This window comes from Colias croceus, chromosome 8 (genome assembly GCF_905220415.1).
Source record: "Colias croceus chromosome 8, ilColCroc2.1".
In the NCBI taxonomy this organism is placed as follows: domain Eukaryota; kingdom Metazoa; phylum Arthropoda; class Insecta; order Lepidoptera; family Pieridae; genus Colias; species Colias croceus.
In genome coordinates, this window is record NC_059544.1 from 478,180 (window position 1) to 503,135 (window position 24,956).

At 35.4% G+C, this 24,956-nt stretch overlaps 4 protein-coding genes across 5 annotated transcripts in view; 2 read left to right on the forward strand and 2 right to left on the reverse strand.

Annotated features, from left to right (window-relative positions):
- Positions 1-1,493: 1,493 nt before the first annotated feature.
- On the reverse strand, positions 1,494-17,153 carry LOC123693608 (transportin-3). Its single transcript, XM_045638790.1, has 12 exons — positions 16,905-17,153; positions 15,917-16,807; positions 15,547-15,726; positions 13,493-13,656; positions 13,036-13,249; positions 12,555-12,710; positions 11,695-11,921; positions 10,218-10,535; positions 9,441-9,613; positions 8,762-8,859; positions 2,670-2,812; positions 1,494-2,090 (listed from the first exon to the last, which is right to left on the reverse strand). Exons 1-12 carry the CDS (start codon positions 17,016-17,018, stop codon positions 2,030-2,032), a joined length of 2,739 nt encoding a protein of 912 aa, XP_045494746.1. The 5' UTR covers positions 17,019-17,153; the 3' UTR covers positions 1,494-2,029.
- LOC123693609 lies at positions 7,377-8,493 on the reverse strand. Its single transcript, XM_045638791.1, has one exon. The coding sequence runs from the start codon at positions 8,304-8,306 to the stop codon at positions 7,578-7,580; it is 729 nt and encodes a 242-aa protein (XP_045494747.1). The 5' UTR covers positions 8,307-8,493; the 3' UTR covers positions 7,377-7,577.
- A 1,828-nt stretch (positions 17,154-18,981) lies between the features above and the next one.
- LOC123694064 (peroxiredoxin-5, mitochondrial) lies at positions 18,982-20,318 on the forward strand. The gene is made up of 3 exons (XM_045639363.1): positions 18,982-19,157; positions 19,228-19,494; positions 19,997-20,318. The coding sequence occupies exons 1-3, from the start codon at positions 19,053-19,055 to the stop codon at positions 20,192-20,194; spliced, it is 570 nt and encodes a 189-aa protein (XP_045495319.1). The 5' UTR covers positions 18,982-19,052; the 3' UTR covers positions 20,195-20,318.
- Positions 20,319-22,553: 2,235 nt separating this feature from the next.
- The window catches only part of LOC123693789 (apoptosis-resistant E3 ubiquitin protein ligase 1), a 37,883-nt gene continuing 35,480 nt past the window's right edge, over positions 22,554-24,956 (forward strand). For both annotated transcript variants that reach the window (XM_045639006.1, XM_045639003.1), the window contains exon 1: positions 22,554-22,801. In XM_045639006.1, the coding sequence (XP_045494962.1) occupies positions 22,633-22,801 (169 nt within the window). In that variant the 5' untranslated portion in view covers positions 22,554-22,632. The remainder of the gene's footprint in view (positions 22,802-24,956) is intronic.

Consider the following 24,956-nt stretch of genomic DNA (forward strand, 5'->3'; position numbering starts at 1 on the left):
TGTGTCGCAACAGTCACACGCGAATTATTATTTACAATGTTTAATTTTTACGAAAGCACAAGTACAAAAGTTAACAAAAAATAGAAAATAGTTAACACAAAATGCGCATTCAAATTACATTATCAGCTCAACGTAATTTTATTAGGTACGAAATGCATAGAGACAAAGTTTAAATTGGTTTAAATATCAATGGTGAACTTGCGGTGAACAATCGTATCCGGTGTTTGCAATGCACGATATATTTTTTAGGGATAACACTGAATAAAAAAAAATCATTCGGAGTGTTCATATACCAAGCTGCTACTATTGCGCACCTCTCAATTCTCATTTGCTGCCCTATGCTGTTAGAATTAGGTACCTAACTTACAGATTTAGATACAACCCAAATTGTTAGATGGAGTTACTAGCGTAGTATAATCTATACTGTTTGTTTGAACGCGCTAATTTCAGGAACTACTCGACCGATTAGAAAATTTCTGTCTGTGTTAGATAGCCCATTTATCGAGGAAGGCTATCATAACGCTTAGAGCAACAGGAGCGGAGCAATGCGCGTGAAACCGCGGGAAACAGCTAGTGTAATTATGGATGAGAAGGTAATTTATGGTATTTTACTGAGGAAAAAACATCACGGTCGATATGAAGTCGGACTGGGAGTAGGGGGCTTAACGTTTAAGTGAATAAAAAAACGTGTTTTCTCGATTTCCGACAAGTAGTTCACACATAATAATAATATAATGATGCTATGTTGTGGGTAGAATTAAAAAGACTATACTTTTGACTAGACACTATGCCGCACAAAAGCCGACTGACTCTCTTTTCGTTTGATAGAATTACGTATTAGTTAATTAAGTTTTCAAGGACGACATAATTGTGGCAAATGGCAATTTTCCACAATTTTTTGACGAGATGCCCAAATTATTCCTCTTACAAAAATAAGGCTTGGTTGCCCCATATTTTAGGTAACGGTGACTTTTAATGTTTACAATAGAGAACCTATGGGTTAATGGGTTGCACCAGCCTTTTTTTAGCATAGTTAGGCTTGGTTATAGTTAAGGTTAATGTTAAATGTAACAATAACAGTAGCCTGTAGCGGTGATTTTTACAGTGATAGCGAAATGGGTTACACCAGCCTATTTTTAGCATAGTTAAAGTTACCAAAGTCTTCTTCCATTCGTTCTATTTGAGGCCTCTGTCAGTTATTTAACGTTAACAATAACGGGAGCTGTCAAATGGTGCAACTCATATTTTCCCTGACTGTTACTAAAACATATTTGTTATTGCTAAATTATCATGGTTTTAAATAAAAATAAATAAATAAATGATGCAACCAACCCTTAGTGTTGTTTAGGTTATATATAGGTATATTTTTCTGTGCAAGTTTTTATCATTGAATTTCTCTTAAAAAAATTCTCAAAAATTAAATTCCGAATTTAATTTTTTTGTGTGTTCATCCTGAAGGATGGGGTGAGCGGAATAAAGAAAACAGCAGAAAATATTGTGATAAAAGTAAATTTAATAAATATTTACAATTACAGTGAGGGGTTTATCACAATAGAACAGAGTATGTATATAACAAAATATATTCTATCAATTAAAGGTGTTTACTTACCTATATCTGTCTCTTTCATTTGAAAGATATCAAAGTCAAAACGTATTTTGACGGAAACAATTGTAAAAAAAATCTCGACATCATGATATAATTCTTTTAACAGTTTTTCTATATTTTTATAATATAATTGCTTACTAATTTGATATACACCAATCAATAGTCATAGTTCGTCACTTAAATTAAAAATCGATGAGACTTGAGAAATAAAAGCTGATCTTAAACTATTGAACCTTAAAACCGTTATATCACTTGAAAGTAACAACTATTCTCTACATCTAATTCTTCGAGAAAAATGATAAAATTTTGAATTTAAGAGACGAATATTTATAACAATATATTGAGGGTCGAATTTGCTCAGATTGGGATCAGTCGTGAGTCCTGATGCTGGTCTCGGGAGATGATTTATTGGCGAAGGGATATTTATCGGTATAGACGAGCGAAGTCGCGGAGCAGTCGAGTTGCTTCTTTGCACTTTTCAGCTCTGTAAAGGAGAATAAATACAATTAAAAACTAAGAATTACAGTTATTTAGAATAACATAATGTTATGTTTAAAAATTAAGATTCATATCATGTTTGTATGTTGAAGGCGACTAAAAGATGATTTACGAAACTCCATCGTTCGTCCTCCATGTGTGCGTGTATACGAGCCTGTGTGCGTTTATACGAGTCTGTGTGCGTTTATACGAGCCTGTGTGCGTGTATACGAGCCTGTGAACGTGTATACGCGTCTGTGTGCGTGCATACGAGCCTGTGTGTGTGTATACGAGGCTGTGTGCATGTTAACGCGCCTGTGAGTACACATACACGCTTGTATGCGTATATACACGTCTGTTGCGTGTATACGAGCCTGTGTGCGTGTATACACGTCTGTGTGCGTGTGTACGAGTGTAATGGTTTGCGTATATGTGTGCATGTGTGCGAGTGTAATGGTTTGCGTATATGTGTGCATGTGTGCGAGTGTAATGGTTTGCGTATATGTGTGCATGTGTACGAGTGTAATGGTTTGCGTATATGTGTGCATGTGTACGAGTGTGTTTTTGTTTTTGTGTGTGTGCATACTTGAGCGCGAGGTGGTGGAACTGCCAGCACTGCTGGTGCGTGGCGCAGGCGCGTGCTGCGGGCAGGCGGGCGAGCGCGGGGCCGACCCACTCCACGCCCGCGCGCTTCTGCCACGAGATCAGCTCCAGCACCACCTCCGCCACCTGCACACACGGCATACTTTTATTTAGTTTTATTTTCTTTACTGGAAAACATACAGAGACAAAGACAGAGATATATAAAACAAAACAAATCTTATTAACTAAAAATATGTACATGAAAATGTCTCCTTATGGTGTTTTCACTGTGAACACCCAGCAGTAGGAGAGACATATACATTAATACATGTAAAAATATATATACTAGCATTCCGCCCGCGGCTTCGCCCGCGTTTTCAAAGGAAAACCCGCATAGTTCCCGTTCCCGTGGGATTTCCGGGATAAAAACTATCCTATGTGTTAATCCAAGTTACCCTCTATATGTGTGCTAAATTTCATTGTAATCGGTTCAGTAGTTTTTACATGAAAGAGTAACAAATATCCATACATCCATACAAATTAGATTAAGATATAAATATGACACATGTCTAAAGAATTCGATCAATATTGGACCACGGCTCATTGGTGAGACCAAGGACTTCGAATCGAAAAGTCCGGGGTTCGAGACCAGGCGAGCGCGCAGAAAATAAATTGATTTTTCAATTTATCTGAACATATTGTAACATCACCACTGCTCTAACGGTGAAGGAAAACATCGTGCGGAAACCGACATGTCGAAGAATTAAAAAGTTCGACGACATGTGTCATCCGCCAACCCGCACTTGGCCAGCGTGGTGGATTATGGCCTGTACCCTCATAGGAGGCCCGTGTCCCAGCAGTGGGAACGTATACGGGCTGATGATGATGATGATGAAGTTACATTTATAGAGTTTCATTCCTGCTTGTGCAGGTGGCAGGGTTTAAACCTTACAATGATTATAGTTCCACATTTATTTTGAAATTATTTAACATAATATAAATTTATATAATATAATCTACTTAAGTTCTAATAACCCTGCCCCCTGCACAAGCAGACATATAACTCTATAAATGTAAGATAGATAGATAGATAGAAAACACTTTATTGCACACAAAAACAAAATTTACAGAAACGATATTATTATAATAAATGTACAATTTGGCGGCCTTATCGCTTAAAAGCGATTTCTTCCAGGCAACCTTGGGATATAGGAAAAATAAATCAGTAAAAAGGTAGATAGTGCATAAATACATACATATACAAGGAACTGTAATTATACATAGATAGATAACTTAAGAATCAAATAATATTATACAAAAACAAAGGAGAAATGAGCAGTATAGGAATACAAATATTAGAAGAGAGGAAAATAAATTTACATAAATAGAATATAACTAAATCAGCAAAGAACATAGACAAACAGCATTAAAGAGATAGATAGTAGTTCTTAACAAGAGTTTTAAAACTATATAAAGATTGGGCTTGCCTGATCGTTGTCGGGAGAGAGTTCCACAATCTTACGGCTTGTACGGTAAAAGAGCAATCGTAGAATTTGGAAGTGTGAACAGGCATACGAAGCGTTAGATTGTTGGAGGAACGGAGATTGAGTTCATGAGAAGACCCCATAAACACAAATCTTTTTTTCAAGTAGGAAGGAGTTCTAGGATCAAAAAGGATGGAGTATAATAAGGAAAGGATATGCATATTCCGGCGAAGACGGATAGGAAGCCATCTGAGCTGTGAGCGGAAATCGGAGATATGGTCGAATTTACGTAAACCAAAGATAAATCTAATTGCAAAATTTTGAAGACGTTCCAACTTGTTAAGGTGCTCCTCAGTAAGGTCTAAATAGCTTGCATCAGCGTAGTCAAGGATAGAAAGAAGCAAAGACTGCGCGAGCAAAATTTTCGTGGGTTTTGGTAGAAAATTGCGCAGTCGTCTTAACATCGAACCAACCCCAAAGATCTTACGGCTTACCTGTTGTACGTGTTCTGTCCACGATAGAGTTTGGTCAAACCATATGCCGAGATTTTTAACCGTCGGACTGTAGTCAACATCAACACCATCGATAGTAATTGCAGGCAGGTCTTCAAAAGAAACTCTAGATATGAAGTGAGGACTGCCTATTACTATTACTTGCGTTTTCGTTGGGTTAATTTTAAGTCCATACTGATGAGCCCATGTCACAATAGCACGCAGATCTTTATTGATACACTCAACAGCTTGTTCAAGATGCTCAAGACTTGCATGGGTGTAAATTTGTAAATCGTCTGCGTATAGATGGTAGAGAGAAGATAATTTACAAGTTATTGAATTAATAAATACGCTAAAAAGGAGTGGTGACAACACGCCGCCTTGAGGTACGCCAGCAGTGATATCGCACCAAGTTGAAAAATTATTATCAACACGGATACACTGCCGGCGACCATGTAGATAACTACGAAACCAGTCGATCACTGCAGGAGATATATTAAGAGAACTCAGCAATGCCAACAATATATCGAAATCAACGGTGTTGAAAGCATTGGAAAAGTCTATAAGAGTAAGAATTGTTAGTTGTTTATTATCCATTGCCAGACGAATATCATCTGTAACCTTGACAAGCGCAGTGACCGTACTATGACCGGCTCTGAAACCGGATTGTAAAGGATCTAATAAGGAGTGTTTCGTTAGAAAAAGGCACAGCTGTTGCTGTACTAGTTTCTCGAGGATTTTTGAAAGGAAGGGCAGGATTGAAATGGGACGATAATCGGAAAAGCTGGAAGGGTTAATCTTTTTCGGGAGAGGAACTACATGAGCGTCCTTCCAACTATCGGGGAAGCTAGCGGTTGAAATGGAGAAATTGAGGATATGTGATATGATAGGAGTGACTATGTCAAGGATAGGTAGGATCATAGTACGGCCAATGCCATCACAGCCCAAAGCATTCGAAGCAATGGACAATATGTTCTTTTTAATATCACTGTCAGTGAACGATGAGAAATTGAACGGAGGAAAACTAGGGGTCGGCAAAGATAAAAGAAAGTTAATAGTATCAAACTTAGTGTTGCTATCTAGAGGAGCAACCGAAGAAGTAAAGTATTTATTTAATTGGTTCAGGTTGGTATTGAGAGGAATATTAGTATTAGATTTGCCAACTCCAAGGGATTTAAGAAATTTCCAGGTACTACTTGTGTTGCCGTTCTCAACAGATTTATGGAAGTGGCGTCGTTGCGCGTCTCTACACATCGTATTGCAGCGATTACGAAGAGTTTTATATTTCTCCCGGTTGAAGTCTGAGTTGTTCTGCTTGAACCTTGATTTAGCTAAATTCTTCTTGTGAACAAGCGATTTCAGCTCATCAGTAAGCCAAGGAGCCGGGGCATGTTTCATTTTAATAGCTCTAATGGGTGCATGGACGTCGTACAATTTTACAATAATAGTGTTGAAGACATCAACTTTAGTTGTCACTGTGTCGGCAGAGAAAACGGGAGACCAATCTATTTTTTGTGCATCTTCACATAGACGTTCTAAGTTCATATCACGAAAATTACGCTGTAGCAGAACCTTGTGCTTCTTTTTAGGAGGACGTAGGAGGTATGACAGGAAGATTAGGTCATGAAAGGAAAAGGCGTCGGCGGAACATTGCCCGTGTTTCGAAACATGGCTAGTGGAAGAGACAATAATTAAATCTAGGAAAGAAGGATTACAGCCAGGAGCAGAGTGGGTAGGATTAAGAGGAAGTATGTTTAAATCACAAGAGGAAACAACAGAGGAAAGTTTATGACTACGGGCATCATTTTTCAAGAGACAAGTATTGAAATCACCCATAATCAGTACGTGTTCATAGAGAGGGCGTAGGTTTTCAAGGATAGTTTCAAAGTTATGGAAATAATTGACAAGGAGAGAGGGAACATAGAAAACACCTAAAAGGATTTTTTTACTCGAAATATTTAATTCCAATAGGATATACTCGGCCGCATCATCTGGCGGTGGCTGAGGAGAAGTGCTGACGATAGAAAACGGTATGTCGTTGCGTAAGTAAATAGCAACTCCACCCCCTCCACGGCCGGTGCGGTCGTTACGTATCAAATTAAAACCAGGAAGGGAATAGGCAACGGAAGAAAGGCAGGGTTTAAGCCATGTTTCAGAAATAAGAAGGGCATGGATGGGAGCATTGGAAAAAGATGCAAGCAAATCATTGAAGTGGGCCGGAATACTTTGCGCATTTATATGGATAAGATTAAGGTTGTTAGGAACATTGGAAAAAGTGGAAGCAAGCGTTTTGTCGAGTGGTAAATACTCTGTGCTATGGAAACTATCATTGAAGCTGTTATTTGAGCTGGATAAAGTATGATAGGAATCACTGCAATCTGTATCATTTAATAGAGCAATATTTGTAAATTATATTTAAGTAAGTATAATAAATAAATATATGTATAATATACAGAAAGAGAAAAATATAAAAGTAAATTTGAATAAAGAGAAAATAAAATATAAATATGAAATTTTCCTATACCCGCCAGCAGCATTTGAAAGTAATACATACTTAAATCACATAAAACATATTAATGGAACGTTAAAAAAAATAAAAAATAATAATAATTCACAAATGGCAACAATAATTGAGTTGACAACTACTAACATCTAGTCTATATCTGACAGGTGACAGCTGACAATCACAACAATGAAATGACAATTGACATATTTTGACAAGTTAGTTTGAAATATGAGAGATACAAAAGTAAACATGAAAGTAATTACATAATAGGTAAAGAGGGTAAAAAGCTAAGAGGTAAAATACCACAGATAAAATAATTATGAAGTGAACGAAATAAACAGATCATGAACAAAAGAAGCAAGAGTGAAATTAAAAAGAAATATAATAAGTACCTAATGGGTGGTATAACCTCATAGATTTGAAATTTACTTTTACTTTTTAGGACGCCTCGTTCGAGAGCCGGTTGTCCCCTTGGTATCTTTAGTGTTGTTGGATGTAGCAGCAGATAGCTCAGTGCTATCACAAGCGATAAGATCAAGGTCCTCGGATGAAACAACTCTGTGGCGAACTCCATCAGAGGTCCGGATGATAATACTCCCCTCAAGCGTCCAACACCTTGGAATACCAAACTTCTTGCGTGCAGCCATAAAAGTGTCATGCCTGGCTTTTGTGAGATACTCAGAGATGGTAATACCCGTGTTCTTGAAGCAAGTTTTAGAGAACCAAACATGATCCCTCATTGGCAGACTTTTAAATTTGACTACAATAGGCCGGGGCTTATCGGTATTGCCACGACCCAAACGATGACAGCGACTAAAGCTTTCGGGTACAACATCAGGTTTTTGAAGCCGGTCAGCGAGCACTTTAGCGACCAGTGCAGCGGTATCTTCTTTTCTCTCCTCAGTAACTCCATGCACAAGTAGCATTTTGCGGCGAGATCGAGTTTCCTGCTGGTCGGATATTTTAAAAAGTAACTCAACTTGTGCGTGCAAAGTCTTCAGCGAGGTCATCACAAAAGAACGGAATTCATAAAATTCAGAAGACACAACATTTGAATTAGGTGAAGTTGGTGCTGCTCCATGTAGGTTTTTTTCAAACTCTGCCATCTTTGAGGTGAATAATTCAGTCATCTCTGTCAGTGATTGCTTGATAGAGTCCATTGTGAGTTAGTGGTTGATTAATATTTGAAAGTTGTGAATAGTTTTATGAAATAACTTAAGGAAATATGTTGCTGGTAGGTACAGATCTTACTCAGCCATAAATTCACACTTATTAAACACTTTAAATATTAAAAATACAATTATTTTCGAGAGCACAGAAAAATACGTTAATCTAGGCACACACCTACCCTCGAAAAAAAGTAATTTATATCGATCGAACTCTTTAGCAATGTTTCATTCAGGCCCAAACTATTACTTATACTTTGAAATAATTAAGAAAAAACAATAATGAAATATTAAAACAATTATTTACTTGTAAAATACAAATTTCTTCGATATATAACTAGCAATTCTTACAGAAATGAAAATATCCCGTAATTTCGTTTTGGTGTTCCACTAGGTTCTACACAAGAACCAATGCTTTATCTAAGTTATACAAATGGTAAATCACTTACTTCGCTTAACATGTATGAGTGGAGATATAGAACAGACGCTTCCAACAACGCGTATGTTAGTTCTTCACCGTATTGAGATATAATTGCGTTTACTTTAGCTGAAAACAGAAATACTGAATTTTTGACACAACACATTTATACGAGAAATTAATAGAGAAGTCTATTTGGATAACAAATATTGTTTCTATATTTAAGATACTGAAACTAGAATAGTAAAAATTCTATCATTTATAGCTAATTAAGATATTTTTCGATCCATTCTGTATTAGCAGTAAGACCATATAAGTAACCAATAAATGGCGCTGATTGACTGATACAAAGAAGCTTTTGAAGTGAAACTTTTTTAGGCATGTTGAGAGTAAATTTAAAAATCACGTCATGGCAATACGTCATGCAGTCCTTAGTAACGCGCCGATTTTGGTATCTTTGAATTTTTCTAAAGAAGTTTACCTTTTTTTAAGAAGTTATCTGCTTAAAAAGAGAGCATCAAAGTCAAAAATTTTCACACAATAATTTATTTTTTAGCCCATTGAGCCCCAAGCGGCCCGATCGGTCCACGACACAATAGATTTTCTATTGTGTCTATGATTCCGGGGCCTGAGTTATTAAGGGAAAGTTTTCGGAATTTCAGGGACAATTTATCTACAAAAACCCTTATTCCTCCTATACTAATACTCACAACCAAGCGGCGTCTGCATATCGTCGTTGGCCAGCTTGAGCACGTCGTACAGGAACTTCATGAGGGAGCAGTTGGCGTCCCGGTGGTCCAGCTTCACCGCCATGATGCCGCACTCGAACACCGCCGCCGCACACCCAGAGTCCACGAACTCCGTAGGGATGCGTTGGAGGTAGCTGGGAAATAAATAGGTGGTTTTTATGCTGTGACATTTTTTTAAATAATAAAGTGATGTTTTTTTTCTCTAATATATCTATACTAATATTATTAAGCTGAAGAGTTTGTCTGTTTGTTTGAACGCGCTAATCTCAGGAACTACTGGTCCGATTAAAAAAATATTTGGGTATTAGATAGCCTATTTATTGAGGAAGGCTATAGTCTATATATCATCACGCCAAGAGCAACAGGAGCGGAGCCATGCGGGTGAAACCGCGGGGCACAGCTAGTTTATAATATATGCAACTTTAAAGCTGTTAGTGGTTAGTTTTGAAATTCTTTTTTTTAAATAAGTTATAATTCAGTTTTGTTAGCTTTACATAAGATTATCTGAAAAACTAAACTTTATTTTGGTTAGTATTAATATTTAAAATTATAATTTGATTCAAATGCTTTAAATTTAATAGAGATAAAATATTTATTTTGTCGCAAATACAACACACGATTTGCTTATGGAATGACAATTATGCCGTACACAATGGCCATTATGGAAATGATGGAATAGGATAGAACTTGTGAGTTATATTCTAACTCATGTTAATTGAGGTTTATTCGCCAACTTACCGTATACACAATCTATACAGATCGTCCACTGTATCCGGGTTATTCTTCAGTCCATCCGGCTGCTTCAACAATTCCAACGCTGGAGGCAGCAGGGCATGTAACAAATGCGCTAAGGGTTGAGCAGTTCTTGGCCCTCCCAGCGCATCGGCTAGCACTGCACTAAGATACAGCAGGCAGCTGTGTGGTGACGTCGCGTAGAGGTCGGCTAGTGCACTGGCGACAGTGGGCAGGAGCGCGGCGGCGGCCCGGCCGGTGCCGCGCACGCAGAACCGGACGCAGCGGCAGGCGCGCTCCATTATACGACCGTCGCGGGAGTGCCTGTGATACAAGTTACTGATGTATCACTACATAGTAAAAAACAACAATAGTAATCTAGGCCATTATTCAGGCATTTCTCGCCTTACCAAAGAATATAATAATATAGTTTCTGAAAATAACAAGACTATTGACATTTTCTCAAATACTGTACATAAAATTAAAAAGGAATTGCTCTCGATTGAACCTTTGCCAAAACCCAGTTGATTAAATGTAGTTTTATTTTAACATTATTTGATTATTTTGCCGTCAAAATTGGATTTATGTATTATGTATATGTGTATTTTTTACCTAATCTGCAGTTAGCTGCAGACTGTGTGTCTTGGATTTGGATATAATGTTGTATTTGTTAGTGGTGGATGCCTATAATTGTGACAGCACTATGTCTACGATTGTAATTACTTTAATGCTTTTATCTATGTATCAGTGTATGTCATTTTGGTGATCCTTAATGAAATAAATAAATAAATAAATAAACAAAGTCACTTTCTCTGTCCCTATGTACCTTTGTATGCTTAAATCTTTAAAACTACGCAACGGATTTTAATGCGGTTTTTTTTAATAGATAGAGTGATTCAAGAGGAAGGTTTTAGTATATAATTTTTTAGGTTTTAGACAAAGCGGGCGAAGCCGCGGGCGGTAAGCTAGTGTTATATACGGGCCAAATGTTGAGAAAATATAATAAAAAAAAGGAATTAATAGATAATTTTTCATACATAAAAATAATACATTTTTTTTGTAATTGGCAAATTCTATATTTTTTATGATGAAACATGAGAATAATAATTATAAAACTGATATAGTTAAGGTTTTAACCTATTGAGCCCCCAGCAGCCCGATCGGTCCATGACACAATAGATTTTCTATTGTGTCTGTGGTTTCGGAGGCTGAGTTATTAAAAACTGTTGTTTAAGTTTGTTAAAATAATCAATGAAAACATATTTTTACAAATAAAAATAGCACATTAAAATTATTAAAACTCAGTAATGCAGAATAAAAAGTTTAGCATTATTATTATTAAATTAAATGTCATTTAAATCACCAAAACTCCTAAACCTACATGAATTGAATGTAATTTTAACGAAAACACCTCTGTCTAACTCACAATCAAGTTTATCATTTTTACATTAGTCATTTGATTAGAATTAACACATATACCCACTTGACCATAACCTGGTGCACGACGGGCCACAGGTCCTGGAAGGCGGGCAGGCACGGGTGCTCCGCCGGCGGGGGCTGCACGTCCACGTCGCGGAACAGGGCTGCGATGCGGTCCAGCCACACCGCCGGGTCCGAGGGGGAGCCCCGCTTGGCGGGGCCACTTGACCCCAGCTGGGCTTGGAGACCGGCTATTTGAGCGCCGACAGCTTCGCGCATCGCTTGGCACAACTGCAGCATAAGGCAATGCATGTAATGGTACGTAGAAATACATACATCCACTGTCAGCAAGGCATCCTAAGGCAACCACTGAAAATCAGTGTATTGCACTGAGTGGCAGGCCTTTTGTGGCATACATATATTTAAGTTAGATTTAAGTTTCTTGTTTTATTTTATTTGTATCTTTTATGTATCCATAATAAACGTATTTCATTTCATTTCATTTCAAATAAGGGGAAGAGGTGGGAGGAGATCACAAAAAACACTATGATAACAGTGTAAAGGTAATAGGGGAGGGGAGGGATGATGTGATGCCACACGTGAAGAATACGCAATGGGGAGGAGGGTAGGGGAACGTCTACACACTATGGTAGCGGCTTAACTAACAGAATGATAAGAATATTATCGAAATGGGTTCAGTTATTTACGCATGATGAACATGGGAAATAGGGATTTATTTATATAAATATCGACTATCTGCCCCGGCAAACGTTTTTTGCCTTATTTCAATCAGGTAGAAGTACGAAAAATAAATTTTGTCAGACCTAACCGATATGCAAAAAAATTTTTTTGAGGATTTTTTTTTGTAATTAACATAGTGACACGATTATAGGTAAGAGAAGAAAATATTGATTATTTCGTCACCTGATCATGCGGCAACCTCGATATGGCTGCAGCGAGTGCCCTCATGAGAGCAGCAGCGGTGTGTATGGGCAGCGCGAGCTGGTCCGCAGCCCGAGCGGCCTCCACCACCACCGCCACGTGGCACGACGCCTCGCGCCGACACGCTTTGCAGATGTTCTGCAATTGTGCCCGGAATTAAGTTTTCATTGATATTCCTTCACATTACACATGACCACATACAGTTATATCACACATATCTATACCACACATGTGATATAAAATCACACTTAACTGAAAAAATCTCACAGCTGCACTGCTATATAATTATCAAAATCAGAATTTTGGCAATATTAGAGTCCTTAGTCGCTAAATTTTTTTTGTTTACGTTAATTTCTGTCATCACGTCCACGTATTTGATTCATTTTCCACATCATTCAGCAGTGGGTACCACCACACATATTGTCTCTCGCTGGTGGTAGGGCTCCGCTAGGGCTCCGCTCACCTGCAGCGCCGTGGCGGCCGCGTAGGCCAGCTTGGGGTGCAGCAGCGCGCGCACGAGGAAGCGCAGGCAGGGCTCCAGGCACTGCGGGTGGCGCTCCACCCACTCGCACAGCTCGCCCAGCAGCTGCAGGCACGTGTGCCGCACCGCCAGGTGCGAGCCCTCCGGCATCGACAGGATCGCCTCCACCACCTTCGGCACGTACTCGTACTCCTCCCTGAGACAGACAAACAGAAAAATACCATCAAGAGAAATAAAAAACCTCATTTCCTTAGCGAAATGGTCATAAATAAGAACAACTACGGGGCAAGGACAAGAAATTTGGAAAAAATAACCTAAAATAATTATTCATTGACTTATAAATCTTATTAAGGCTACAACAAAACAAAACCTTTTCAAATGAATAACAAAAGAAAATTTTCAAATCAAGTGCAAAAAACATCATCAGAAACCAACTCACGGCAGAATATTCTTAGCGACTGCTTGCATAATAAACAGGGCAGCCTCCGTCTGCTCCCAGGGCAGGTCTGCCTGCAGCGTGGCGAACATCTGCCGGAACACCGCGCCCGAGCCCACGATGAAAACCACGTCCTTTATCAGCTCCATCACTTTCACTCGGAATTCCTGCATACAAATTCAAAAACGTTAACAAAAATCAAACATTTACTTTTTTCCATATGTTGAAGAATGATGAATAAAAATACAAAGAAATTTAAATTAATAAAAAAAATATTTTATAGAATGCAGTTGGACTCATTCAGAAAACTTATATTTGCAATTTTTAGTCAGTTGCAGTTTTATTAAATTTTTATATGGTTTGAGATACTCTTAGTTCCTACTATGTTTAGTTGCAAGAACCTATTATAAAAGTAAGTAGCAAAGACATATCCAAAATTAAATCAAAAGAATTACAATCAATTTACACCAACATCAATTTTCAAACATGGAAATTAAAGCAATTACTTCAATTTGTGATTCAAATGTGGCTAATTGCAACTTCCAATACAATGTTTTATGATGTGTGTCAATGTGGAAACAATAAGCAAAAAAAATGTAACATAATAAGTTTGATTAGTGGAGAAATAGAAAAACTCGGTGTTTATATGCAAATATTTTATTTAACATTATTGAGGGAAAGCCCTTGCCAAATGCAAAGACTAAACTATTTTAATGATTTTTGGTTTTGGATAAAGACGAAAAATATTATGTATTGTAAAACTATAAAAAGTACTGCCCAGATGTTGATTCTACTCTGTAAAATATCCATTCTGAATCAGATGTTATATAAAAGTAACAATTACAATTGTAAAAGTCTACACAAATAAAATCAATTTGATATGCAAACATTAGTTTATGGCAGAGCAAGCAAGTTTTTTCATAACTCAAAAATAGACACTATTGATAGGTGGATCAGAGAAACAAAACTATCTCATCTCCATATAGGTCACCAGTTTTTGGCGATTGTTGAAAATGATATAAATAGTAAGTATTGCATAAATTATGTTTGCCCTGTGAACTCTTTCTTACGAAAATATATATCTGTCATCTGTATAATCCATACTAATATTATAAATTCGAAAGTAACTCTGTCTGTCTGTCTGTTACTCAATCACGCCTAAACTACTGAACCAATTTGCATGAAATTTGGTATGGAGATATTTTGATACCCGAGAAAGGACATAGGCTAACTTTTATTGCGAAATATGTACCACGGGCGAAGCCGGGGCGGACCACTAGTATAAAACTATAAAGAAACATATATGAAGAGTTTGTTTGTTTGTACGCGCTAATCTCAGGAACTAGTGATCCGATTTGAAAAATTATTTTGATGTTATATCGCCCATTCATCGAGGAAGGCTATAGGCTATATATCATCACGCTAAGACCAACAGGAACAGAGCCACGCGGGTTAAGCCGCGGAGCGCAGCTAGTATTTATTAATAAGTATTTTTATGTTTTTGTATGCAAATCCATAAATTCCAATCGTACCCAAGACACCCTTTATACAGTTATGCAACTAAAATGTGTGAGTCTTGTATGAAGGTGTTAAAACTGTATTATCCAATTAGTATCATGCAACAGTGTATTCCCACATGCACATTACATAGGGGTAATTGTGAACTAAGGTTAATTTCGAAAATTGTTTCCATTTTAGAGCATTTTATCTCATAAACTGCGTTTCTGTATTTCTATTTTAAAAGTAAAGTAAATTTAAAATTGACCACCGAGCGGCCCAATGAGACCACGACACAATAGATTTTCTATTGTGTCTGTGATTCCAGGGGCTGAGGCATTAAATTGTGTACAAGAAAAATGTAAAATGAAATTATCTATTTCAAGAGGAATTAAAGTAAGCATTGCATTTATTTTATTGATTTTGTGTTCCAGAAACTTTCATAACTTTCTTATTTTATTTTTAACCATCACTAAAAAATTATGCTTAAATAATATACATAAGAAATACCAATATGCATAATGTATATGAACTACATCAATAAGAATATATTTACTCACATAGAATTCATCACCTTCTTCCGGCAAATTAGTATCATCAGGTTCACACTGGCAGTGCCGAGCGAGGGCCTCAATCAGCCTCTCTATGTGAGGTTTAAAAGCATCCGTCAGTGGCTGGTAGTCTCTCTGATACACTTCTTCTGATAAACGGTACCATAGGTTGAATGTTATTTCCGCTACCTAGAAAAGATAAATTACATGTTACTTACACTAATTTATAGTAGGTATACATTTTTCTAATATTTTTGTTTCACTCTAATACAATTTGGTACAGTCTAAACAGCTCATTTTTTACATGTGATCATATATGAAATATACAAGTAAACAAATTAAGTGAAAGTTATCACAAGGACAAAATAACTGTACTTACATCATAGTCATGGTGGCCAACACACACAAGAGCTAACTCTAAGGATCTCATTGCAAAGTGCACCATCCCATTAGAAGTGCTGATGATTATCTTCTCTAAAAAGGTTTCTCCAAGCTCAGTGAACAGTCTCGCAAAGTTAGCTGCCTTCTCTTCCTCTTCATGAGCTACCGCGAGATGATAGCTCTCTTCCAAAGCTGATACACTATCGAACATTAACCTTTCCACATCATCATTATTGTTATTCTCCTCTAAACAATGTAATATCGCACATATACAATCTGTTGCAGCGTCATGTAACAAGTAAATAGTCGTATAGTCTCTTAACACTTGTAAACATAGACCTATAACAGGATTTTGTGGCAACTCTTGTATGTTTATAGCTTTCACTTGCAACCATGAGGTCATACACCTAATTATTTTTAACGCTACATTAGAGTTATGTGAGCTAGATATACACTCTTTAAGAAACATGACCACTATCTGCGAATTCCCTCGCAGCTCAGTTTTTATTTCCTCACGACGATTTTCACCTAGTTTTAAGTTTGACGAATCGATTTCTTGAGGTAATACAGTCAATATTTCTAGCAGAGCAAAGTTATTTTTATTTGAAAATAGTTTAATGAGGTCACTAACACAATTTTTCCAGTTTGGCATTTGTAGAGCTAAATCTGCTAGAGCTAAGGAGAGTTGTGTCAAAATAGCAGAACTGACATCAGGAGACACGGTTTCCAAATGAGACACAAGTGAATCTCTCAGGGATATTATGGCATCTTCTGGCAGTTCAGATAGATTATGTTGCACTTTAGATCTCATAGTTTGTGCAGCGAAATAACACGATTGCACATTCTTTTTCTGTTGTAAAAGCTCATCAGCTACTTTCCATGAATGAATCTGAAATTTATAATGGATTTGGTTATAATTTTTTTGTAACGCTCGAATTGAAGTTAAATATACTAACAGTGATTAAAAAAAAAAACTAAATACTTACAGATTTTTGCACTTCTTCCAGCCAGAGCGAAGCCTTTTCTTTTTCACTTGTATTATCATTATCATACAAGGCGCTGATGGCCTGGTATATCGTGTCCATTGATGGAGGCTCCATTTTGTACAATATTATATCCAAGAGAAAATCCTAATATTTCTCTGTTGTAATAAATAAACCACTCAATAACATATTTTTACGTAGAAATATGGAAATATGCTCGAAAGACGAATTGAATCAAACAAGTTACAACGTCTGAACCAAAGACAGGGGGGGGACACTTAGAACAAACTGACATTTATTAAAGAAAGCCACGCGATCTATACTTTGGCGAGTAAAAACTTATTTAAATAAGTTTATATTAAATCCCCAAAAGATGGCATCGCACTTTCCGAAGTTTTTGCAAAGTGAATAAAGATATTTAAATAAATGGAAATTATTCTTTAAACATTGTTTTATTTTAATAGATCGAATGCATGTCTTACTTTTTTTCAAATTCCAATAATTAATAATTTTGCGATTTCAATCGCTTCATATGGTATCAAATTAATAAACTTGCAACATCTTCTGAAAGCTTCTCAGTGTTGTCCTATATGAAATCAATGCAGTAAAATAAGGCAAATGAAAACCTTTCTTTATTCAAAGTTTAAATGAATTAGAACAATAATCTCAGATTTTTAATTCAGTACCTATCTTATCTAGAACTATAATTATTCAGGAAAATATTTTACATAAAAAAATAGTGCGTCTAACTAAATAAAATACTGAAAACGTCTTATTTAATTTACATGAAAAGTGTTAAATATGATTTATTAATTGGTAACATTGACTAACTTTTTTTTTGTAATTTGTATTTGATAATTCTGTCATAAAATGGCGGCGACTATACGTGAACGGTGAAGTTTATTTACGTTAAAATTACTTAATTAGTTCATTTTGTTGATAATCGTGTGAAGTTTATAGTTCTCGTGAAAGTGTGGTGAAAGTGCGTTGAATCGAGCCCTACGTTCAGGCTTTCAAAACGTTTTACTGAAAATTATGTGCACGGACAGTTTTGTTTTAGATAAGTACTTAAAAATATGTAATATTACAATATGTGAAAGCATTTAAAAAATAAAGAACTAATTTCTTTTATTGTCGTTTTCTTCATTATCCTTAGTAAGTACTTCAATTTGTTTTAAGAAATTTGACTGAATTATACCTATTTAGCACTTCCAAATATCTCATTTTTAAAGACTCCGTATTTATATTCATATAATGAAACTAATATAAATACTAATTATATAAGCTAATTATCTTGTAATTATTACAACTGAAAAGTTTTTTTTTAAATCACCTAAATCTTTAAAAACCATCCATTTTGTAATCATTTAGATCTTTGTCTTATTTCTAAAATGTTGAAAATAAATGATAATAAATCAGTTGTAGGTATTCTCTGAAACAATATCGCTCTCCTATTTCAATAACGACGCAAATATAATATGTGAGCATTTATTCCAGGCACATATTATTTTTGCCTGAAATGATTATTCAAATTAAATTGCGTCGTTATATAAAGAAGAGTAGTGATAAAAAAAATATACCTACTACCTATGTATATTAACGTATATATGTATGTAGGTATATGGAATTAGTTCTAACCCCAAAATCCAGAGGGCTCATTGTCGCCAGTCAAAGTCAAATAGGTTGGCCTTCATATGCTTCAAGAGGGCTCTCTATGCCCTATTATACATTATACTCTTTGACCAAAGAGTATAATGTATATATAGGTCTGAACGTCAATCAAATGAAATATGAACATGAACGAACTTCGTTACAGATAATAAAAAATATGCAAAAGTAAAACAGAGAATATTTAGTTATTATCATGGTATCATTTTAGATAGCTAGACAATCCACCAAAACTTTAAAAACACATAAATTTTGTGCTGAAAATAGACTTTATAATTGTTATTCGCAATTTTGTAATACAGATACATAAACCACAGATAACACCATGCTGTGAAATTTGACAACTGACAGTTTTTGACACATTTTGTTTTTAATCTGTCTGTGAACTGCTGTGACTGGTAGGCAGATTATATAAATTAAGTCGAAGGCCAAAACATAAATCAAAGATAATACAAAAAACATATATTTGCTTGACCATTATAAATGTTTCCCACGGCCGCGTCGATCGTTAAAAGTGTTTCTACATTCGCTAAGCAAGCGTCTTGTAGAGCAGTGCACACGACAAGAATAGTCATGGCTCCGATAAAGGTGAGAAGGCTTATTTAGGCTTTTAGATGCAATTACATAACTGCCGGCTAAACTATCCTTATAATTTTAGGTTGGTGATAAGCTGCCGGCAGTTGATTTGTTTGAAGATTCGCCGGCGAACAAAGTGAATATTTGCGACTTGACAGCCGGAAAGAAGGTCGTCCTTTTCGCTGTTCCCGGCGCATTTACACCAGGATGTTCCAAAACTCATTTGCCAGGTTATGTGGAAAGCGCCGACAAGTTGAAATCGGAAGGTGTATCGGAGATTATTTGCGTGTCCGTGAATGATCCCTATGTGATGGGAGCATGGGGCAATCAACACAACACAAAAGGAAAGGTAGGAATAAAGACTTTTATAATAAATCAAAAACAATTAACAAAGACACAATCAATGTAACCCATAATTTTAAAAATATAAAGCAAAGAATTCCATTTGGGCTCTAATTTTTTTTTCTGAAATAGATATTTGACTACCTCCATTCTAACAATAAGATTCTAATAGGAATAACAATTTACTGTTTCCATGCCGCTGTGTTAATTGACCTTCACCTTTGTGCATTGTTAATTAAATGCTATACAATATAATTACACTATTTGGGTACATAATAATTAATCTTACATAGGTATTTTTCTCTTGTTTTAATAGTTTAACATGAACAAAGGATAAAAAAATGATTTTATTTTGCAACAAAATCATTAACTATACATTTGTACGATACATATTACCCAGGTTAGACCAAAGCAGCCAAAATTGGTTAAAATGTAATAGAGAAATTTGTAATAACACCAAAAAACGACAACTTATTACATAATATATTAAATTATATATCTATCTTCAGGTGCGCATGCTAGCTGACCCATCAGGCAACTTCATCAAAGCCTTGGACCTCGGCGTAAACCTGCCACCACTTGGCGGTCTTCGCTCCAAGCGATTCTCCATGGTCATCAATGATAGCACCGTGGAGGAATTGAACGTTGAGCCAGATGGCACTGGCCTTTCTTGCTCCCTCGCTGATAAACTTAAGTTGAAGAAGTAAACTTGAAAATTTAATCTTTAAGATCCTGTCTCAGTGAATTGATCACTCCCTGCTTTATTAGCCTTTTTTAGACTTTGAAGCACCCCTTGTGATATGTTTATTAAAGTGTATATGTATAGTTTGATTTTGTTGTTTTATTATTATAAACAAGCTTACCACCCGCGGCTTCGCCCGCTTTGTCTAAAACCTAATAAATTATATACTAAAAACTTTTTCTAAAATCACTAACTATTAAAAAAAACCGCATCAAAATCTGTTACTTAGTTTTAAAAATTTAAGCATACAAAGGGACAGAGAAAGCGACTTTGTTTTATATAAGGTTTTATACTATTTAGTGATGTGAAAGTGTGCAAGTATATATTATGTCGTGGTCATATCGTAGATTTGATCATTTCATGATATGAGTGGCCATTTCACGAAATGGTCGCATATCGTGAAATGGCCAATTTAGTTTGGCCACATCATGATGTGGTTTGGGCAGATCAATGATAAGAAATCGTTTCACGATATGGCCAATTAACGCACGGTTTTTTCATGAAATGATCAAAATCATTTGATCATATCGTAAAATAGTTACATTAATCGTTGGTAGAGGCGCTGCAAGCTCTGTGTTTATGTGATACGATGGCGGCCGCTGGCGAAAATTAAATTATTCGCAGTTAAAAACTTCATAATTCGTTTAATAACAATATTATGAAGAAAGTCATAGCAAAGAATTTACGACGAAGAGGTACGAGTACTATGGAAAATGTGGATATCTTATATGTATTTAAGAAAAAATGCGACTTAAATAAAATAATTTAAGAAACTACTACTATATATTATTATAATTGTTTGTTTTTTAAAAAGCGATCCGCTTCTGGCAAAGTTGTTTATCAAAGTCTAACCTAACCTAACCTAATTGTTTTCTATTGCAAAAACGATTCGCTTCTGGCATTCGCCGGCCGCTGCCGCGGCACTAACTTAAATGACATTAAACAAGTTTTTAGAATATATTCTGAAATATTTTAATATTTTATGGACTCTTTATATTTTATACGACCTGGCCAAATGTGGATGACCAAATCGTGAAACGTTGACGATTTAACGATCTGATCAAACTATGTTGGCCATTTCACGATATGCGACCATTTCGTGAAATGGCCACTCATATCATGAAATGATCAAATCTACGATATGGCCACGACATATATAAGTAACAGTAATATTGTTACATTACTGTTACTGTTACTTATTACTGTTTCACAGGAACCTGTAACCACTTAACTGATTTTGATAATACTTGGCAGTGATGTAGCTTGCAGAATAATTTAAAAGCTATAGAAATATGTCCTTGCTTTAACCCTGGGGTTCGGTATACAGTACATGTTGAGGAAATAAGAAACATGGTAAAACTGTTAAAAGTGTATTGAGTATTTACTTACTTTATTAGGTACATACATAAAATTATTATGTTATGCAACACTAGTCAGGTGAATTTCGTTTACAAAATACATTTAGATATTTAATATCATTCTAGCCAAGGTCAAGGGGCTATCAAGCATGATAAAATGATTATAGATTTTATACATCACAAACTTATGATAATAAGCACAATGAGAAAATCAGTAATTTATTCCTATTAAATATTTCGAGGAAGTTAGTAGTTACCTATATCATATTTTATTGGATGGTTCATGGTTTATACTATACAAAGCGGGCGAAGCCGACCTATTCATGAAATATTTTTTTTTAAATAAGGTAACGACATTTAAATTTATTAAAAATAATAGTAGCAAGCTAAGTATATGACTGTAGTAATGATCCTAGTAATAATATTTTTTTTTAATGATAAAATCTGCTACTGCAGTAGGTACCTACTTTCAACAACCTAAAAGAATTAGGTATATAATATTATAATCCATAATCCATATTCCATATATTATAGATGCGAAAGTAACTCTGTCTGTCTGTCTGTTACTCAATCACGCCTAAACTACTGAACCAATTTTCATGAAATTTGCTATGGAGATATTTTGATACCCGAGAAAGGACATAGGCTACTTTTTATCCCGGGACAATGACGCAATCCCGGAAATCCCACAGGAACGGGAACTATGCGGGTTTTTCTTTGACTGCGCGGGCGAAGCCGCGGGCGGAAACCTAGTTTTAAATACAAATTACAAGAATCGTTTTTAACCTTCATCAGTAAGGTGCTAACACTGACGAAGGTTAGTAATTTAGGTGTATTTGAATGCATGGATATGTAATTAAAGGCTTCAAAATGTATAACACAATGTATAATGGAACGTAAATTTGCGAATCAAAATACCTAATTGAGCAAAATGTCAAACGTCATGTCAATACTGCGGTGCCAAAATTGGACATGCGATGGGGGCGTGTATGTGTGTGTGTTTGTTTTCAAAATAATTCAAATATTATGAATAAATGTGACAAATATGTTTAGGCAATATTTAGGAACTTTAACGTTTATGTTATTAGTAATTTATGCGATAGTTATCGGAAAGAGGGATATTTTGACTGATTTAATTGAAGAAAGTGCGCAAGTTGACGAGTGGCTCGAGCAAAGTGATTTGGGGGAATATAAGAAATTGTTTAGAGATTATGGTAAGTAAATTTACTCACTAAACTAGTACTCGGCAGTATTTTGATACATTTACGACATAGATTTATTTTAAATACTCATCATTTCATTTAGCATTTCCATGAAAACGCTTTTTGCATTCGCGCTAGTTTATGAAATGTATGATACATATTATATTAAAATAATACTGTACAAGAGCTAAGAAAGAGAGGGTTTCAAATTTTCGATAAAAGCCACCAATTTATTAATTTTGTTATGTAGGTACCTAATGTGTTGAGGAATCTTTAATAACAAAAAATAGTTTTGTAGTTTTGTTGTATGTATTAGTTAGTAAACTTAATTTCTAACGTAGAAAATAGGTGCAGTAACTAATTAATTAATTATATTTTCTATCCCCTATTGTCATTACAATGTCGTTTTTATTTTTTAATTTATGGGTCAGAGGGTTCACTCAAGGCTAAAAAGGTAATTAACAAGGGTGGGCTTCATAGGTAAGTCTCTCTCATATTTTTATTTGGACAATCCCAAACAAGTAATGCTTGACCCCTATTTAAATGGTTATTATAAAATAAATAAAATCATAGAAAATAAAGATATTTTAATAAATATATTTAACATCTTGTCATAGCCTAGAAAGTTTAGGCTAGCCCTTAAGTAAATGAAATGAAATGAAATACGTTTATTATGGATACATAAAGATACAAAATAAAAAAAAAAACAAAAAAAAACTTAAATCTAACTTAAATATATGTATGCCATAAAAGGCCTGCCACTCAGTGCAAAACACTGATTTTCAGTGGTTGCCTTATAGGATGCCTTGCTGACAGTGGATGTATTTTTTGCTCAAAACTGCATAAGGTTATTAAAAATAAAATCTAAATATATATCTATTTTAATATTATAATGTAATTATACTTGAAAATAATTATAGTTAGGGAATAAATAATATAGTAAATGCATAATGTTTATTTTTCTGCAGTTCAATTGGAAATTGCTAAATATTTTATTTAACAATATGTTCAATGATCGAATCAAATCATTCCATTTTTCCAAGTTTTTATTTAAATAAGTAGATAACACACACAACACGTAAATTACATACACGACAAACTCGTTGAGACACTAGTTTTTATTATTATGTCAATATAACAATTTTAAAGAGTCAAGCGTGATAAAAATTAAAATTTTGTACACGTTAGAATCATGATTTATAAAGTATGAAATTATATTTGTTAGTCTAAAAAAAGAAAGTTTTGTACTTTATGGTTCTATAAAAAACAATGTCAAATTGTTATGACTCTTTATCTAAAGAGCTTTATTTATAGACCCTTATCTCTGGCAAATCTCTAGCAAATGAAACTTAATTTTTTTTTTCAAATATGTAAACTGAGACATCATCAAAGTGCAAAGGCAAGAATAAAATATGTGAAAAATATACTAAAATTAAACTATTTAATGGCAACATTTGTTTGTTGTACAACAATTAAAAAAGTAAGTGGGTGGGGTAAGCCATATCAGCCAATAGATGTGGCACCCGTTTTCAGTGGCTCCCCTATGACCTTTGAGTCAATCAATGGGAAATTACTACAGTGAACTTGGAACTAAAGTTCATGCTCACATGTTTCAGATTAAAATTGAAAAATATAATTTACTAGCTTACCGCCCGCGGCTTCACCCGCTTTGTCTAAAACCTAATAAATTATATACTAAAAGTCTAAAACCTTCTTATTGAATCACTCTATCTATTAAAAAAAAAACGCATCAAAATCCGTTGCGTAGTGTTAAAGATTTAAGCATACAAAGGGACATAGTGACAGAGAAAGCGACTTTGTTTTAGTTATACTATGTAGTGATGATAATCTATATATATAAAACTCAAAGGTGACTGATATAGTGATCTATCAACGCACAGCCCAAACCACTGGACGTATCGGGCTGAAATTTGGCATGCAGGTAGATGTTAGGACGTAGGCATCCGCTAAGAAAGGATTTCCCGAAATTCTTACGGGAACGGGGAAAACGGGGATGCACGTACAAAGTCGTGGGCGGAAGCTAGTGAGAGATATAGTTAGAGTGTTGGAACTTGGAATATTTAATTCTTAAATGCAAGTTACGCGGATGCGATCAATTTCCTATCAAGCAGTCTGCATAAGCTATGTCTACTGTGTTTAATAATGT

Coding starts and splice junctions, on each gene's coding strand:
- LOC123693609 (XM_045638791.1), bottom strand. CDS start 8,306: ATGGACTCTATCAAGCAATCACTGACAGAGATGACTGAATTATTCACC.
- LOC123694064 (XM_045639363.1), top strand. CDS start 19,053: ATGTTTCCCACGGCCGCGTCGATCGTTAAAAGTGTTTCTACATTCGCT. Junction 19,158..19,227: donor TAGTCATGGCTCCGATAAAG/GTGAGAAGGCTT, acceptor TTATAATTTTAG/GTTGGTGATAAGCTGCCGGC. Junction 19,495..19,996: donor AACACAACACAAAAGGAAAG/GTAGGAATAAAG, acceptor ATCTATCTTCAG/GTGCGCATGCTAGCTGACCC.
- LOC123693608 (XM_045638790.1), bottom strand. CDS start 17,018: ATGGAGCCTCCATCAATGGACACGATATACCAGGCCATCAGCGCCTTG. Junction 12,711..13,035: donor CGGCCGCCACGGCGCTGCAG/GTGAGCGGAGCC, acceptor GCACAATTGCAG/AACATCTGCAAAGCGTGTCG. Junction 9,614..10,217: donor CTGTATAGATTGTGTATACG/GTAAGTTGGCGA, acceptor TTTATTTCCCAG/CTACCTCCAACGCATCCCTA.